The sequence below is a fragment of the Camelina sativa genome, chromosome 8 (genome assembly GCF_000633955.1).
Source record: "Camelina sativa cultivar DH55 chromosome 8, Cs, whole genome shotgun sequence".
Classification (NCBI taxonomy): domain Eukaryota; kingdom Viridiplantae; phylum Streptophyta; class Magnoliopsida; order Brassicales; family Brassicaceae; genus Camelina; species Camelina sativa.
The window spans coordinates 22,836,224-22,855,189 of record NC_025692.1 but is presented as its reverse complement, the minus strand read 5'-3'; the positions used below and the strand labels follow the sequence as shown (position 1 = coordinate 22,855,189).

Here is an 18,966-nt window from a genome sequence, read left to right as displayed (position 1 = left end):
AGACGGCATGTCGTTTTACAAGTCATAAAACGACGTCCACTTTTTTGTTTTGTTTTCTTTTGAAGTAGGTTTGGTGATTTGGCCACATTCAACGTGTCAAGTGGTTTTACGCAGTGAGAATGAATATCCACAATTTTTTACAACTTATAAAAGCTTTTAAAATGAAAATCCTACTCTTTCCGTTTCAAAATATAAGATGTTTTAACAAAACACGCAAATTAAAAAGTCTTTATTTTTAACAAGTTCAACCAATCAGAAACAATACTACATACTATAAAATACTAAATTAATCTAAAAGTTGCATAGAAACTTGAAAACATCTCATATTATAAAAAAAGCTTCTCTAAAACATTTTATATTTTGAAACGGAAGAAGTATTTATTAACACATCTGACGTCCTTATTGTGTATCAAAATCCTATTTATCAGCTTAATTATTCAATTTCGACCTACCGAGCCATTACGCTTAGCCTTCCTTTTTTTGTTAGAAGAAGTCTAACATTGTATTCTCCTCTTGGAAGGCCCAAACATTCGTAGAGTAATAAATAAATGTATTATTAAATTATTTGGGATTAAAGATAGGTTTTCTTTTTATTACAGAGTTGGTAAATGGAAATAATTAGTGAAACTAGAGAGATAAGTTTAATCACTTTTCAGTTTTCATGACCCAAAACCTCTCAATTTCTTCAGCTGTTCTTCCTGGGATCCTTCCAGCTATCAGTTCCCACCTTTTCTCCAAATATAGGAAAAAAAGACAAAAATTTAAACTTTTTAGTGTTGAATAAACTGTTTTGCTACAAATCAATCATTAGTTAATTAACTATTCAATTTAAAGGCCAAACCTGTCACCGACAAGCTTATGCATTCTACAGACCAAATCTTCTTCTTCTTGATTCATGTTCACAATTTCCCACTCAAGACTACTCACTTCTGTGTCATGTCATCACCAAAATTTACATTTCTCAAAATATATATAGAATTAATGTTCTTTTGAACAAAATAAATAAATAAAACAAGGACGTTTCTATATGTTTTCAGCTCACCTTCAGAAGAAGAAGTAACAATGGAGTTGGTCTTGGCTTGCTTCGTCCTGCGATGATTATCCATTTATATAAAACGGCACCGAACTACAAAGAAAGAAGAAGAAGAAGAGAATAAGTGAGAGAGAGGGAGAAGAGAGTGATCGTTCGTTTTTTTTTCTGAAGGGTTGCACACGAACCATCCTTTCTATTTATAGCAACAAAATCAAGTAACCAACGGGTTTGGTCGGTTTCTATATGTTAATTAAAAGAATCTTATTACTAATTACCAGTGTTCAAGAAAGCGCTAGGCGATATCTGGACGGTGATCCAACGCCTAGCGCCTAGAACGCTTAGTCGAGGCTTAAACGGTTTTTAGGCGGTTTAGGCGTTTACAACATAAAACATTATATATATATATATATAATTATATTAAAATATATGTTATAAAAAGAAATTTATAAATTATAAACAACGGTAAGAAAAATACATTTATTTAAGTTATATTAACAACATATAAATGTTTATAATTACGTATATAGATATAAAACATAATAATTTAATTATATGTAATTTAAAAATCAAAAATAAATATTAAAATAAAATGTATGTAATTTTAAGCGGGTTAGGCGGTCATCTAGGCGTCTGTTGAGCGCCTAGCGCCTAGACGGCGCCTAGGCGGCCGCCTAGACCGCTTTCTTGAATACTGCTAATTACTAAATTGGTTTTTGTTGTTCTCATTAATTGATTTGTTATTGTTAGTAGTAGTAGTATCTTGCAAGTTGCAAGCAATAATAAAAATCACAAGCACCCGTGATTTCATTTACTACTCCGTTGTGATTCCATGGAACATAGATTGAATAAATAAATTTGATACACCCGCCCATTAACTATTAAGATCATTAATAAGCAACATTAGATTTATAAGTCTTCTAGTGTATTATTATTTGTTCAGTTCATTAAATCAAGTGATCAATGAAAAGCTCCATATGTTTTTTTTTTCTTTGTTAATTCGCCTGAGAAATTTTGAAATATATTTTAGAAAAAACACATATCTAGCATTTTGGAATTGACTGTTTTGATATATAATATCAAAACAGTTTTTATATCACAAAATAGTATGTAACATACTAATTTACATGTTGTTAAAAAAAAAAAGATCCTCTTTACAATTGTTGTTTGATATGACAAAAGTCGATCGCGTTTTCTTTTCTATCAGAATCCCATAATAAGACGACAGTGAACTCTGAACTGTACTACATCGAACAAATAAGGTATACTAACTCATCCCACTCTTACTGCTCACTTCTTGGAAATCAAATGAAGAATAAAATCATTAAATTTAAGGGAAATAATACTATAATGCAACTACAGTTAACTCAACGCACTCTTACTGTTCAAATTCTTTGAAACAAAATGAAACAAAAAAAAAAAGATTCATTAAATTCAATACTATAATGCAACTACAGTTAAAAGTAGTAATGTCACAATGTCACTCATATACACAATTAACTTATTAAGGAACATGACCACATTTATAAAAAAGTTTTCTCACACAAAATTGAATTCGGAATTCAATGAGAATATATTGTTAGCACTGAAAAAAGTGTAAGTTGAAAGTTTGCTAGGTAGAGGAGATTAAATACAGTTTTGCATCGAGGATATTCCCTTTTATTCCCTTCGTGGACTTTATAAATACTATAAATTTGTATATATAGGTCTTCGTCTTCTTCTTATTCTTCATCTATACATCTATGATCTAACGATGTATATGAAAAAGTGGTTAGATTTTATACGTAGGTAATTGAATAAACCGAACCAATAAAGCAGTTGTAACGAACACACGACATGTGGCTTATTGTAAGGACCACCTTATTAAATTTATTGTTTTGGGCTTGAAGTAGAGCCAAATTTTAGGACCAGTTTTGCATGATCGACGACGAAGTATCATTCCAACCCCATTCTCGTCATTCGCATTTCGTACACTCATTTACTTTTGATTGTCATGGAGGACCTATCTTTAAATCTAAAAAGAAGAAGATATGATTGGCAGATCATTCTTGTTTTAATTGATGTATATTCGTTTCTTATTGTCTAACGCTTATATTGATGGTATTAAATGTCTAAGATATGATCGGGTTCGGGTTCTCGGGTTTTCGGGTTTTTCGGGTTTACACCTATAGTACCCGATCGGGTTTTATCTACTATCAGGTCGGGTTCGGATCGGGTTCGGGTTTTGTTCGGGTATACCCGAAACCCGAAGAACCCGATCGGATTGTCCAAAACCCGATCAAAATCCGATCATGTTCAAAGCAATGCAATGTCAATGTTCAAAGCAATGCAATGTCAAATGCTTACAAAGGTGAATTAAATGCAATGTCAAATGTTCAAAGCAAAAGAAAAAAGAAATCCAAGTCTTCTAAAACATTCTACAAACAATTGAGAAGTTCAAATATTCGAAATTAAAGAGAAAATCAACTTTAAATCTTCCAAAACAGCTTCTTTCATTTTTTGGTTCACTTCTCTTTTGCATCTTCCCTTTGGCATGTGAATAACTTAAGGTCCATCTGAATCACTTTCAAACTCTGAAAAAAAAACAATTACAAGCATTGAGAGATAAGTTTATATTAACACCAAAAACTTAAGATAGTAAGCATTAAGCAAGATTAGAAACAAACCTCTTTCAAGCCCATCCTCAAACTCAAACTCAGCAAGAATTTGTGCATTTGTAAGCACAATATCTTCAAACTTAAGGTCTTGCTTGAGCCACTGTTCTTGGTGAGACTATTTGCTTGGTTGTGAGAAACCATTTTTTAAGAGTAGCTTTCCTCTCAACAAAAATCTTTACTATGTCTCTTCCTGCTGTCCTTCTTGAATGCGGCTTGTACAGGTTCACCTAAGTGGATTACATAAGAAAAAACATTTATTAGAATCATGTATTAAAATCAGGTTACTAACAAGCCATCTAAGAAGATAGAAGTGGCACCTTGTTGCAAAAATGTTTCATTGCCGCACATTCTACAAACGACAATGGTAACTCTCCTATCACCACCATTTCATTCAAAGCTTCTCTAAAAAATGCTCAGGCACTTTTCCAGATTGTAAACTCCCATCTTTACTAATAACCTGTTGACCTTCGGATGGATTTTGACAGTCTTCCCATGCCAAATATGCCTTGCATATTTTTAGATGATTCCACAAGGTTTTTGTCCCTAATTTTGTTGGACAGCTGAATTCCTTTCCACAATAGTTGCAGTTACATTTGTCACGATTGTCCTTCAATCTTCTGAAATGTTGCCATACATTTGATCTTGGGTTGAGAGTCTTTTGGGTCTTAGACTCAGGCTGCTCAGACTCTGATCCGCTATTACGAGTCTATTTCTTTTTGCTCCTTCGATTAGACTCGGGTGTTAGAAACTCTTCTTCTTCGTGTATATCTCTCTCGTCATCATTAAAAGTTGGAGATGATGAATCCATCTGCAAAATCATAAGTAACACTTTAAGAACTAATTTGTATTGCTTGTTCAAACTAAAACAAAACTCAGAGACGTAAACAGATAGTTAAAATATAAATAGATAGCTAAACAAACAGAGACATAAACAAACTTCTAGGAATCCATAACAATGAGCTAAACAAACTTATAGAAAACAAAGAGCTAAAGAATTAAAAGTACACTAATGCATCATCATTATCAGTCAAGGATAATAGAGTTTAACCATAATAGCCGTTGTGAATGGGTAAATTCATTTCTCAACAACATAATGCGGCTAAAAAAGGTGACAAACAATAGACCAGAGAAGAGGGCTACGAAATGCTCAACAGGTGAAACAAAAAATAAGATATCAATAGGACTTGGTTAGATTCAAAGAAGGTTAAAAATCATGGCAACAAGAAAGATAAGATGGTCGTGATTAGCATAAGTCATAGTATCTCTGAACAACCCTCAGCTTATAACTACAACTTCTATTTGATTTACTTAGACATTTACACAAAAAAATAGACCACAATGATACCAATCAAGAACAATCCGATAACACCGTACAAAGCCACAAAACTCACAGTAAATTCTATCAAAATCTTTTCAGCTAAACTTTGCAATCATTGGTATAGATAACAACAATACAACTGATTCAGTTTTACAATTAAGATACAAAGAGCTACAGAAACAAAATCCCAATTTTGAAGATGAAGAGAAAGAAAACAAACCTTTGATTTCCTCCGTCAAGTTTCAGAAGGAGGAGAAGATGCGACAACGTGATTTAGTGTATCCAGTTTGACGATTTGGGGATTAAAACTGATTATATATATTATTTTTTAAGATAGGAAATCGAACAGACTCTGCAATAAAAGAGAAAGAGTAAAGTAAAGATTAGGGATTTAGGGATTTAGAATATATGTATATATGTTCGGATATGTATGTATATATGTTCGGGTTAATCGGGTTTTACTTCGGGTTTCGGGTAATACCCGAACCCGATCGGGTATCCGAACCTTAGATAAATTTCACCCGATTGGGTTTTACATACTTCCCGAACCCGAACCAAACCCCCTAGTTCGGGTCGGGTTCGGGTTCGGGTTCGGGTTTCGGGTTCGGTTAATATGGCCAGGGCTAACACAAAGACGTTGAGAAAAAAACAATCACAAACATAATACATTTGAATTTATGATTGTGTTTTATAGACGCAAGAGTGTAAGGAGTATCACTGAAAACTTAGTCCAACAAACAAAGTTGGGCCTTGATAAGTCCACTGCAGTTTGTTTCCTTGCCTTAGTCTCCAACGGTAATGAGGAAGAGAGATATGCTCCATGTGCTCTACAAAGTACGGTTGTGACATCAAACACAGCTCATGCTACAGTCCAAACAGGGAACCGATTCTCTGCTCTTACCTCACCTATCTTGTGCAACTAGTGATGACACTTGTCAGTCATCAATCTACCTTTGTAATCATTAGGTTATCATGTCTCCTTCTATATAAAGACAAACAATGTAATCTCTAAAATCTATGAATGAAGAAATATTATTGAGCCGCTTTTACTCTATTTTATCTTGAGCTACTGCTCTAGCTTTCATGGTATAAGAGCTCTGGTAGTACGCTGCAATGGCTACAACAGAGTCTTTTTCTTCTGCTCCTCTCTCTATTTCTCAGGTTGTGACTCTTAAGCTAACAGAGTCCAACTATTTGCTATGGAAGACTCAGTTTGAGTCCTTTCTCTCACCGCAACTGCTGCTCGGTTATGTCAACGGTTCAATCACTCGTCCGGAATCTACTCGCTCTGTTACTGGCGCTGCTGGAGTCACCACATAGCCAAATCCGGAGTTTGCTAAGTGGATTCACAATGACCAGCTTGTCATGGCGTGGATCTTTGGTTCTCTGTCTGAACCAGCTTTGAGAGTTGTCTATGGTATGCAATCTGCACAAGAGGTATGGACTGCTCTCGCTAATAAGTTCAATAGGGTTTCAACCACTAGAAAGTTTGAGCTTCAGAACCGTCTGCGTGCATGTCTTAAGTTAGGAAGAACCATGGAAGAGTATCTTAGCGAACTTAAGCAAATCTTTGATCAACTCGACTCTATTGGTTTTCCTATGACCGACTTGGAAAAAATTCATGGCTTATTGTCTGGCTTGGGAAAAGAATATGAATTTGTTTCGACGGTTATTGAGCATTCGATGGATTCAGTCCCAGGTCCTTGCTATGAGGATGTGGTTTTCAAAGTCACAACCTTTGACGATAAACTCAAGACGTATTCCTCTGCTTCAGCGATAACATCTCATCTAGCGTTTCAGGCTGAGAAAACTTACTTCGATAGAGGAGGCTCAGGCAATCGAGGTGGACGATCTGGTGGAGGTTACAGAGGTAGAGGCAACTACTCTACGCGAGGACGTGGTTTTCAACAACACGGTCGAGGTGCAACGGATCAGAACAGTCAGAGCAAGACGACATGTTCCTCTAGACCAACCTGTCAAATTTGTGGAAAGTATGGGCACAATGCGTATGACTGTTACAATCGTTTCAATGAAGACTATGTCCAACAACAAACTACTGCTTTAGCTGTTATGCGTGTTACTGAGGGTGATTGTCACAATGGTACTGAATGGCTACCTGACAATGGCTCAACATCACACATCACGAACTCTACTTCAAACCTGCAAAACTCGCAGGCTTATCATGGAAATGATTCTGTCATGGTTGGAAATGGAGAGTTTTTACCAATCACACACATTGGTACGGTGCCACTGCAAACTTTAACAGGTAAATTTCTGCCTCTGAAAGATGGTCTTGTTTGTCCTAATGTGACCAAATCTCTGCTTTCGGTCTCTAAGCTTTGTACAGACTATCCATGTTCCATTAAGTTTGACTTTGATAGTGTGCGTGTAAAGGACAAGCATACCAAGCAGCTCCTCACAACAGGAAACAGGAGTAAGGATCACTATGTGTTGAACAATCCTGCATTTGAAGCTCACTACTCTGCAAGACAGCTCGCCACAAGTGATGATGTCTGGTATAAACGGTTGGGACATCCCAGTGCAGAGATTCTTCAACATCTTTCTTCTTCTGCGATAATCTCAGTCAATAAACGCACCAACAAGCTTTGTGAGTCGTGCAAGCTTGGCAAGAGTGCTCAACTTCCGTTTTCTTCTTCTACTTTTGTAGCTAGTAGACCTCTTGAGAGGCTTTATTGTGATTTGTGGAGTCCTGCTCCTGTCACTTCTTATCAAGGGTTTCGATACTATGTGATTTTTGTTGACAATTACTCTCGTTACTGTTGGTTCTATCCTTTGAAGAATAAATCAGATTTCTACTCAATATTCCTGCTTTTCCAAAGATTTGTAGAAACACAGTTTAATGAGAAAATCAAGATGTTTTAGTGTGATGGAGGAGGTGAATTCACTAGCAATCAATTTGTTACACACCTTGCGAACAATGGTATCAAACAACTTATCTCTTGTCCGCACACACCCCAATAAAACGGATTGGCTGAGAGAAAACATAGGCACCTATGTGAACTTGGTCTCAGTATGATGTTCGAAAGCAAGGTTCCGCAATGCTACTGGGTTGAGGCTTTCTTTACTGCTAATCATCTCATCAATCTTCTTCCAACCTCAGTTCACTCTGCTTCTGCAAGCCCACATGAGGTTCTCTTTCAAACCAAACCGGATTACTCGTATCTTCGAATATTTGGTACCACTTGCTATCCAACACTTCGAGCTTATGGCACCAACAAGTTTGATCCAAAGTCCTTAAAGTATGTGTTTCTAGGATACAACGACAAATACAAAGGCTATAGATGTGTATATCCTCCAACAGGTCGGGTTTACATCAGTCGTCATGTTTTGTTTGATGAGAATGAGTATCCTTTTGGTTCTGACTACTCTGCTCTTCTTCCTTTGGCAACAACACCCTTGTTGTCAGCTTGGCAAAAGAGTTTCTTACCTTCACAGTCTCCTCTGGGTGAAACAGCTTCTCAATCCGAGGAATCAGTTCCAATATCTGCAGTTACTTCTGTTGTACCACCTGCAATTCCAATCTTAACTACTGTGTTAGATCCATCACCTGCAGAACCTGACAACTCTGAAGCTGTTTCAAGTGATACTAACACAGACAATGATATTGTGGATTCCCCGGATTCTCCTTTATTTGCAGAGGATGACTTTCCTTCTCTCCAAGCACCAATTGTTAATGATCATGTTATGGTAACAAGAGGCAAAGATGGAGTTCATAAACCCAATCCAAAGTATGCACTCCATGTGACACATACCACTGAAAACGCACCAAAAACAGTGGCCTTTGCACTAAAGCATCTTGGTTGGACAGCAGCTATGGGTGATGAAGTTGAGTCCTTTGTTGATACAAACACGTTTGCTCTGGTTCCATATCAACCAGATATGAATGTTCTTAGTTGCAGATGGGTTTTTACGCCAAAGCTTAAGGCTGATGGCAGTTTAGACAGACTAAAGACACGTCTTGTTGCTAAAGGATACGATCAGGAAGAAGGGGTTGACTTCCTTGAAACTTACAGTCTAGTGGTTCGAACTGCAAATGTTCGTCTGGTTCTTCATGCTGCAACGGCTTACAATTGGGAAATCAAACAGCTAGATGTCAAAAGTGCTTTCCTTCATGGTGATTTGAATGAAACAGTGTATATGCAACAACCTCCTGGTTTCAAAGACAGTAACTATCCATCGCATGTTTGGAAGTTGAATAAAGCTGTCTATGGGCTGAAGCAAACTCCACGAGCATGGTTTGATAAATTCAGCTCCTTTCTTTTGAAGTTTGGTTTCGAGTGCAGCTTCAAGGATCCATCTCTGTTTGTATATCTCAAGAACAACGATATCATCATCCTATTGCTCTATGTTGATGATATGGCTCTTACTGGAAACAATCCACAGATGATTAGTGCATTACTGCAGTCGATGAATGACGGGTTCCGTATGAAAGACCTTGGCCGATTAAGCTATTTTCTTGGTTTGCAGGCACACTATCACACCGAAGGGATGTTTCTGAATCAACATAAATATGCAGAGGAACATAAATATGTTTCCGTATGAAAGACCTTGGTCGATTAAGCTATAATCTTGGTTTGCATGTCAGACTGTGCTCCTGCTTCCTCACCGTTACCTCTCAATCTTCAAAAGGTCAAAGGATAGGACGATCTCTTTGATCAACCTACTCATTTTCGTAGTCTGGCTGGTAAGCTCCAGTACCTTACTCTTACACGACTAGATATTCAATTTGCCGTAAATCTTGTCTGTCAACGTATGCACGCACCTACTGTTGCTGACTTCACTCTGCTCAAGCGTATAATCCGATATATCAAAGGTAATATTGATTATGGCGTCTCCTTCTCAAAGAATGCAGATTTCACATTAAGAGCTTACAGTGATAGTGACTATGCGGGTTGTCAAACCACTAGTCGGTCCACGGGTGGTTTCTGCACCTACCTTGGGAACAATCTCATCTTTTGGTCTGCAAAACGTCAGACATTTGTCTCTCGTAGCTCAACTGAAGCAGAATACCACTGTTTATCCGATACTGCAGCTGAGATCAACTGGTTAAGAGACTTGCTCGCCAATATTGGCATGCCACTCACACATGCACCCGAGTTATACTGTGATAATCTCTCTGCAGTATATCTGTCTGCTAACCCGAAACTTCACAAGAAGACCAAACATTTCAAGGTTCACTACCACTATGTTCGTGAGCAAGTCGCAAAAGGGTCTATGATCGTCTATCACATTCCTGCAACTCATTAACTGGCGGATATATTCACCAAATCCTTGGCACTGCAGGTTTTTACTGATCTCAGATACAAACTTGGTGTGGTCTCTCCACCCACCCCAATTTTGAGGGGAGGATGTAAGGAGTATCACTGAAAACTCAGTCCAACAAACAAAGTTGGGCCTTGATAAGCCCACTGCAGCTTTTTTCCTTGCCTTAGTCTCCAACGGTAATGAGGAAGAGAGATATGCTCCATGTGCTCTGCAAAGTACGGTTGTGACATCAAACACAGCTCATGCTACAATCCAAATAGGAAACCGATTCTCTGCTCTTACCTCATCTATCTTGTGCAACTAGTGATGACACTTGTCAGTCATCGATCTACCTTTGTAATTATTAGGTTATCATGTCTCCTTCTATATAAAGACAAACAATGTAATCTCTAAAATCTATGAATGAAAAAATATTATTGAGCCGCTTTTACTCTGTTTTATCTTGAGCTACTGCTCTAGCTTTCATAGAGGACATTATATTGCTTTTGTATATGATGATACGGATCCAACCAAACAATAGGAAGGAGATACGGTTAAACATGTTTTTGTCCTCGAGGGTTATATATCCTTTGATGCAATATGGTTGAACAAAAACCAATCCAAGCAATTGAATACTCAAATCTTTATAGATGGTATGACCATTGTTTTATGCTTCTTCGAGGACCTATTTACTGGTTCTGAACACACTTGTGGAGGAAAAGTCATCATGGTTGCTAGTCCAATCGTCAATCGACATCCAAAAAACGAATGATACCACGATTGCTAGACGCTAGTGCTAGAAAGATAACAAAGTATATATATGTTTAGCGGCTTGTCAATGAATATCCGTCGGAAGATGCATAAATTCTGATGACTTACATTTTATTAAATTGTTTAGTTAGTCGGCTATAGACATTCGATCAACTAGCTAGCTAGGCATCCACTTTTTTTTTTTAATAATCTAAACATCAAAGAAAACAAGTTGACAACAAAAGAAAGAAAAAAAAAACACATTAAAAACAAGAACCGGGGTTAGTCAGTTCAAACACTTTTTGGATGCCGATTAAGGCATAGAACTTTTTATAAAGAAGACATCGATTCCACAAAATAGGTGGTTTATGCTAAGGATATATCAAACTTTTCATTACGCCTTTCTAACCTTTTGTTTAAAAGGGAATCCAAAATTAAGAGGAAGAAATGAGATCTTTCCAACAAAGCAGATCCACACATATCATACAAGATATCTGCAAATTTCTCTAGGAACTTTTATATCGTTCGACAAAAACCCCTTCCACACCTTCGGATCCTCTCAGAAGCTTTTGATTGATTGAAGGCCCCTTAATATATTAATTGTAACTCATGCGATGACCGACACTTATATGAACTTACACTCAATGGCGGTATAAAGGGAAAGAAAAAAACAAAGTCCACTTATCTCAGATTCGACACAAGGCAGCATCTAAGTTCCGGAGAAAAGTTAAAATGAGAAAAAAAGAACAAGTTACAAGATTCGACCAATTTTGTTCTTCTGTTTGCAGGAGGTAAAACCAGAATAAGTAAAAAAGAGAGACTGCTTATTTTGATGTTTTTTTTCAGGGCTGCGATGGCATCGGAGAAGATGGAGGCTTCAGGTCAGGGTACTGCAAAAGAGTGAAAAAAGACATCAGATTTAATAAACTATAACAGAAACCCATTTAAGAACTAGTAGAGCATAAAGCTACTTGTTCAAGGATCAAGAGAGATCCTAATAATAACAATTAACCGCTTAAAAGTTTCTTCCTTTTTCCACCAAATAGAGCCTCGTTATGAGAGGTAGAAACATTACCGATGCATATGGAGAGAGAGGTCTTGAATGAGGTTTTGGTTTGGCTTCTGTTTCAGTTGGTTCTGTTATTACTTGTGCAGCTGCGGCTTCAACCGCTGGCGCTGGCTTTGGCTCTGGCTCTGGCTCAGGTACTGGTTTATCTACGGTGGTGGCTGCAGCTGCTTCTGCTACTGGTTTATCTACGGTGGTGGCTGTAGCTGCTTCTGCTACTGGTTCAGGTACTGGTTTATCGACAGTGGTGGTTGTAGCTGTAGCTGTAGCTGCTTCTGCTGCTACTGCTGCTGGTGCAGGAAGAGCTTTGCTGCTTGTTGATGGAGGAAGAAGAGCCTTTCCTATTTCCTGTTTATCAATGTTGTATTATTTACAAAACGGGTTTCATTACTAATGGAGATATGTATCTAAATTAGTTACCTTTAACTCATCAACAAGTTCTTTTGGGGCAACCTTTGTGTTCAAGAACTCATCCACCTGTTTTAGAGTTTGCTTTCGGTCCTGTAGAGGATATAGAAAAGAACCATCAAGACATCACCAACTGCGATAAATACACTCAAACTGAATCAGCAGTAACCTTGATAAAAGAAAAAGATGGGAAGAACTTGCCTCAGCAAATAAAAGTTTCTTGCCCGCAAGCTGAACTAGTGCAGCTGAACCTAGTAGTTGGAGTATGGTTTCAATCTGTAAGGATGATGATAGAGATAAGATTAGTTCCGGAACCTTTTGGAGACAAGAAGATGGAGAAAGAAGGATAACACAGAAAAAAAGACCTCTGTAAATGCAAAAACACTTAATCCAGCAGCAGCAGCTACTCCAACAGCGACAGACACACCATCAGAACTCTCCTGTAAATTATGCTAAATCACTTTCCGATGCTTGTTGCAGAAACTTATATTAAATATACGTAAAATTGGATACTCACACCAAATACACCGCTGATGCTATCCGTTAAACTGCTCAAATCAAGACTGAGAGTCTTCTTTGGCTCAATCCAAGGCAAGCCGCTATTCTGCAAACCAGAAAAATAATGACAAATGTGAATAAGTCGAATCGAAAGGATTTGTCGAAGGAAAAAATGTGGGATAAGAGGAAGATGGACACACACCACCCAGCCTCTAGGTCCTTCTGCACCATCTTTAATCGCGTAAGCAGTTTTGAATCCATTAAGAGCCACTAGTTCCGCAACAAGCTCAGAGTTTCCATCAAACCTGGCTTTCCATTCAAAGAGTTAGACGGCATTACCAACAATGTGTGAAATTTAAAATGCTTTTCAATTTCTCTCCAACTGCAACATTGTATCAGATATACAATAACAGTTATGATTATCACAACTCTACGTTTGAGTATTCTTCCAGAAAGCAAACAAATACAGGTTCAAATAGCATGAAGGACTAAGAGCCTGAGACTATAATTCAGTGATCAGACAATATTAAAAAACTAATCAATGTAACTACTGTTTAATATTCAAAGAGCCTTACTTGTCCAGAATGTACAGTGTGGTGTTCTCAGGATCTTTAAACTTCAAAGAAAGCTTCTTCAAGAAACCAGGCTTGTCGTCTCCGTTATAAACAGTAGAAACCGCTTTTTTACCCAAACCCTTAATGTTAGGACTGCCCACTTGTCTGAGATCAGCAGTGGCTCTTATGTCAAGCAACTGAGCATTATCATCAGTACCCAACTTGGTATAAGCATTCTTAGCAGACTCAACTCCCCAAGCTTTAGGCTTTTTGTTCAAAACCTGAGACAGAACAAACGGAACAGCCAATGCAGCAACTCCACCGGCAATAACCAGAGGATTGTCTGTGACGAAATTGGATATCCCTTCAATCAGACCATCCGAATCAAAAGATGAAGAAGTGGTCGTAGATTGTTGCAGAGCTTCCTCGTACGTCAGGGATTTAGCAGGAGCTGTTGCACTGGTTAGAACAGAGGTCAGAAGAGCCAATCCACCATTGAATCTCCTCAAGAAGTTTTCTTGGGAGATTGGTCTCGGTGATTTCTGAGGAAAGAGGTTAGGGAGCGTGAAGGGCTTTCGGGGTTCTGATCTTTTCTCGGATAAAACCGACATAGGGGTAAAGGTAGCGGTTTTCAGAGCCTCCATGTCTCTCTCTCTCTTTATCTCTCCTTCTATACCAAGAATTGCCCTCTCCGTATCATCAAACTTTGAAGAGGAGGAAGTGGAAGAAAGTGTCAAGACAAGGCATTGAGCTGTTTCTAGTAAGCTGACGTGGACTGTGTAATCAATCCTAGCCACGGCTAGCTTGACACGTGTCATATTCGGATGAGATACCTCTTGATCATGTTTTGGTGTGAGAGGAGAGCGTAGTGACTTACTTAGTCCCAAATTGTAAGTCAAATGTGTGGCCACAGAAAATTAAAGATGCTTCAGTAGAAGCCTCTGAATATTTACTAAAACGCCCTTTATCCAGAACAAAAGTAATATAGCTAACTACAAAAGGTTCCTCAGCATTTGATTTAAGTAAGGGAAGAAGATAAAAGTAAGACATTAAGAAAACAGAACATGATGTAACGTAAGGAACTTACAATAGATCAAAGAAATAATCTAAACCTTGTCCGATTTCCCAGATTGAAATGCCGATACCCCAGAGACGAGCATTCTCAAGCCGTAGAAGGATTGACATCAATGTAGGATAGAAAACAGCATGCTTGACGTTCTTATCATCTCTATACATGAAAAAATGCTCACCGCTCTCTTTATCCCAGTGCAAACTTGGCTTATGCTTCTGGAGTAATGTGAGGTAATCCCTTCCGGTGATTGCTCCTCCGCCTCCTGAATCTTTGCTCAATAGAATACAGTTTATTCAGTTACGTTTTGAAAGGAAGGCGGGAAGAGAACAAGCTGCTTAATTAAACTTGGATGGTTTATTTTGTATACATACCTCCAGAGATTACAAAANAGAGTTTCCATCAAACCTGGCTTTCCATTCAAAGAGTTAGACGGCATTACCAACAATGTGTGAAATTTAAAATGCTTTTCAATTTCTCTCCAACTGCAACATTGTATCAGATATACAATAACAGTTATGATTATCACAACTCTACGTTTGAGTATTCTTCCAGAAAGCAAACAAATACAGGTTCAAATAGCATGAAGGACTAAGAGCCTGAGACTATAATTCAGTGATCAGACAATATTAAAAAACTAATCAATGTAACTACTGTTTAATATTCAAAGAGCCTTACTTGTCCAGAATGTACAGTGTGGTGTTCTCAGGATCTTTAAACTTCAAAGAAAGCTTCTTCAAGAAACCAGGCTTGTCGTCTCCGTTATAAACAGTAGAAACCGCTTTTTTACCCAAACCCTTAATGTTAGGACTGCCCACTTGTCTGAGATCAGCAGTGGCTCTTATGTCAAGCAACTGAGCATTATCATCAGTACCCAACTTGGTATAAGCATTCTTAGCAGACTCAACTCCCCAAGCTTTAGGCTTTTTGTTCAAAACCTGAGACAGAACAAACGGAACAGCCAATGCAGCAACTCCACCGGCAATAACCAGAGGATTGTCTGTGACGAAATTGGATATCCCTTCAATCAGACCATCCGAATCAAAAGATGAAGAAGTGGTCGTAGATTGTTGCAGAGCTTCCTCGTACGTCAGGGATTTAGCAGGAGCTGTTGCACTGGTTAGAACAGAGGTCAGAAGAGCCAATCCACCATTGAATCTCCTCAAGAAGTTTTCTTGGGAGATTGGTCTCGGTGATTTCTGAGGAAAGAGGTTAGGGAGCGTGAAGGGCTTTCGGGGTTCTGATCTTTTCTCGGATAAAACCGACATAGGGGTAAAGGTAGCGGTTTTCAGAGCCTCCATGTCTCTCTCTCTCTTTATCTCTCCTTCTATACCAAGAATTGCCCTCTCCGTATCATCAAACTTTGAAGAGGAGGAAGTGGAAGAAAGTGTCAAGACAAGGCATTGAGCTGTTTCTAGTAAGCTGACGTGGACTGTGTAATCAATCCTAGCCACGGCTAGCTTGACACGTGGCATATTCGGATGAGATACCTCTTGATCATGTTTTGGTGTGAGAGGAGAGCGTAGTGACTTACTTAGTCCCAAATTGTAAGTCAAATGTGTGGCCACAGAAAATTAAAGATGCTTCAGTAGAAGCCTCTGAATATTTACTAAAACGCCCTTTATCCAGAACAAAAGTAATATAGCTAACTACAAAAGGTTCCTCAGCATTTGATTTAAGTAAGGGAAGAAGATAAAAGTAAGACATTAAGAAAACAGAACATGATGTAACGTAAGGAACTTACAATAGATCAAAGAAATAATCTAAACCTTGTCCGATTTCCCAGATTGAAATGCCGATACCCCAGAGACGAGCATTCTCAAGCCGTAGAAGGATTGACATCAATGTAGGATAGAAAACAGCATGCTTGACGTTCTTATCATCTCTATACATGAAAAAATGCTCACCGCTCTCTTTATCCCAGTGCAAACTTGGCTTATGCTTCTGGAGTAATGTGAGGTAATCCCTTCCGGTGATTGCTCCTCCGCCTCCTGAATCTTTGCTCAATAGAATACAGTTTATTCAGTTACGTTTTGAAAGGAAGGCGGGAAGAGAACAAGCTGCTTAATTAAACTTGGATGGTTTATTTTGTATACATACCTCCAGAGATTACAAAATCGTTGCCGTAAAAGTTGATACCAAGAAGAACCTTTCTGGCTAGGGTTGAGTCTATATTGTTTGATGAACCAAGTAGGAGCTTGAGGGTTAAATCTATCCACTTGACAGGAGCATTGGGGCCAGGATTCTGTGGATTTGAGAAATCATAGGTCATAAGAGAGAACCCATCAACCGAGTCTTTTAAGAACTGAAGATCTTCTGGCCCAAAATCGTACATTTGCAGCTTCTCTGAACGAGGCGGACCAACCACATACATGAACTGCATATGTTGCTGGTTATTTCTTGGAGAGTTCGTTGAGTGAAGGGCGTCTCCAAGTTGTTTTAAGAATTGCAGTGCCTAGAGGATTTATTAAAAAATTTGCTGCAGATGATGACACTATGTATTATGCGAAACCAAAAATCGAAAGCTGTCTGAAGGAGATTACAGGGCATACCAATTTCCGCATATCCGGGTCATGCAAAACGCCATAAGCTGCCCACCTTGACCAAGACTCTAACACGATACCATCATATTCCATTTCCCTAGAATTCAAGGCAAACATTGATGACAATGGAGTGTTCAAATTAACAAGATCTATGCAAAGACTGTCATCCTATTCAGAACATGAACTTTAGACTTTTGTCAGAGCCTTACTTGCACTCTGTGACAATAAGATTGATAGCTTTCTCCCTTAGTTTCTTTTTCTTAAGCATCCCACTAGGAATTGCTTCTAGAACAACTCTTGGTAATATCTACAATTCAGACAATCAAAAGAAGGAAAAACAAATTAAGCATCAGCATTTTCCGTGTATAGATCTCTGGCCATAACTAAGAAGGAAAGACAACAGGTGTGTATTGATTAAACTACCAGCGCGTTTCCCCTTGATCGAAGCTCTTGGATCCATCCCTTATCAGCATTATGTCTCCCTTCCAAAACCAATCCAGATCCTTGACTACTAGAAACAGAAACCGACAATATCACTACCATCATCTGAAGAGAAAATGAAAGCACTTACAACTCATTAACCGATGATGTAAACGGTTATACCTCTTCAGGTCGTACCACACTGGTGATAAATGTGTAAACTTTGAGTTAAACATCTTTGCCATATCATAGCCTTTAGAGTTCCTGCACAGCGTTTATTTTTTTAGCATATATAATTCCAATCCGTGCTGCAACACAACAGTCTCAAATCTAAAACCAGTTTCAATGAAAATTACCATGGAGTAATGTAAGCTAACACTGGATAATCATAGTGCCTAGTTGTTGAATTCTCTGAGGCCTTAGAGTGTTCCTGAAACAAATTATGAACATTTTCATCGTAAAGGTTTCAGCTTTTCTTTAACAGATTCCAACATTTAATGAAACTATGCGACTCACAGTGAGGATTTCTTGGAAACTAATATTAGTTTTAACGATTCCTCTGTGACGTATCGATGTTTCCGTTTGTATGACTCGATCAGCGAATTTGACTTTGTACACGACAATCGAAACCGCGGGAATCAGGATGAAGAAGATCACGAATATGGCGATGAGCCTCCTATCTGAATCCGGTTCTTCGACTTGTGACAGTGACTCTTCTCCGTCCTTCCGCCGTTTCGTCAAACTCTCCGCCGCCGACGAACGTCGCTTCCTCGCCATCGAGATTCTTCTCACCAGTGAAGAAGAAACAGAGACTGAAACGACAACGTTCTGAGTCCAAGTAGACTTGTTTTTGAGTATAGTCTAATTCCAGATTTACCCCTGCTTCTGGTAAAATATTACGTTCAAGACCTATAAGAAGATATCAGAGAGATGATGCATCACTCCGGCAAAAGAGGGTTTTATGATTTTATCGTTAAACCCCAAATCCAAATCTTCGCGACCAGAAGCAGATTCACCTGTTTCTAGATTGAACCAAAGCGATAAGGTTAGTCTTTTCTCAATTCGAATTTCTTATATTTTGCTGTTCCTCGTAGAAGACTTGAAAGTTTCAACATTTCTTAATTTTTACAGGCTTTTGAGTTTCACAAATGGAGCCAAAGCTCCTGCTTTCTGCACATAAACCTTTGTTTGTCTCTTGCAACTCTCCATTCAATGAAAAACCTAATCTTTCTGTCAAATCCCGTTTGCCCATATCCACAATTCGAGCTGCGAGGTCTCAGTTTATGGGGGAAGGTTTGATATTGGGGAACAAATATGGGTTTTGGACTGCACCTAGGAAGACCCGTGTTGTTGTTGAGCCTGTGAGAGCTGCTGTGAAGAGAAGGAAA

General features: G+C 38.3%; 3 protein-coding genes and 1 long non-coding RNA gene across 5 annotated transcripts in view; 1 reads left to right on the top strand and 3 right to left on the bottom strand.

Moving 5' to 3' along the window:
* Nucleotides 534-1,218, bottom strand: LOC104707991 (MYB-like transcription factor ETC3). 2 transcript variants are annotated; one of them, XM_010424462.2, is made up of 3 exons: nucleotides 1,043-1,218; nucleotides 842-926; nucleotides 534-727 (listed from the first exon to the last, which is right to left on the bottom strand). In XM_010424462.2, exons 1-3 carry the CDS (start codon nucleotides 1,104-1,106, stop codon nucleotides 646-648), a joined length of 231 nt encoding a protein of 76 aa, XP_010422764.1. In that variant the 5' UTR covers nucleotides 1,107-1,218; the 3' UTR covers nucleotides 534-645. The 2 variants fall into 2 exon arrangements, with proteins under 2 accessions (XP_010422764.1, XP_010422763.1); XM_010424461.1 differs by having other exon boundaries at nucleotides 842-929; nucleotides 1,043-1,217.
* LOC104707990 lies at nucleotides 3,835-4,442 on the bottom strand. The gene is made up of 2 exons (XR_754730.1): nucleotides 4,005-4,442; nucleotides 3,835-3,914 (listed from the first exon to the last, which is right to left on the bottom strand). It is a non-coding gene; the product is annotated as an uncharacterized LOC104707990 (long non-coding RNA).
* Nucleotides 11,594-18,398, bottom strand: LOC104707989. The gene is made up of 16 exons (XM_010424460.2): nucleotides 18,095-18,398; nucleotides 17,935-18,008; nucleotides 17,762-17,842; nucleotides 17,582-17,666; nucleotides 17,368-17,465; nucleotides 17,168-17,255; nucleotides 16,716-17,070; nucleotides 16,360-16,612; nucleotides 15,294-16,148; nucleotides 13,195-13,297; nucleotides 13,012-13,098; nucleotides 12,860-12,934; nucleotides 12,696-12,770; nucleotides 12,507-12,587; nucleotides 12,096-12,434; nucleotides 11,594-11,910 (listed from the first exon to the last, which is right to left on the bottom strand). The coding sequence occupies exons 1-16, from the start codon at nucleotides 18,353-18,355 to the stop codon at nucleotides 11,863-11,865; spliced, it is 2,958 nt and encodes a 985-aa protein (XP_010422762.2). The 5' UTR covers nucleotides 18,356-18,398; the 3' UTR covers nucleotides 11,594-11,862.
* LOC104707987 (protein ROOT PRIMORDIUM DEFECTIVE 1-like) overlaps nucleotides 18,512-18,966 on the top strand; it is an 8,895-nt gene continuing 8,440 nt past the window's right edge. Inside the window, exons 1-2 of the mRNA XM_019228878.1 lie at nucleotides 18,512-18,623; nucleotides 18,710-18,962. Coding sequence (XP_019084423.1) covers nucleotides 18,727-18,962 — 236 coding nt within the window. The 5' untranslated portion in view covers nucleotides 18,512-18,623; nucleotides 18,710-18,726. The remainder of the gene's footprint in view (nucleotides 18,624-18,709; nucleotides 18,963-18,966) is intronic.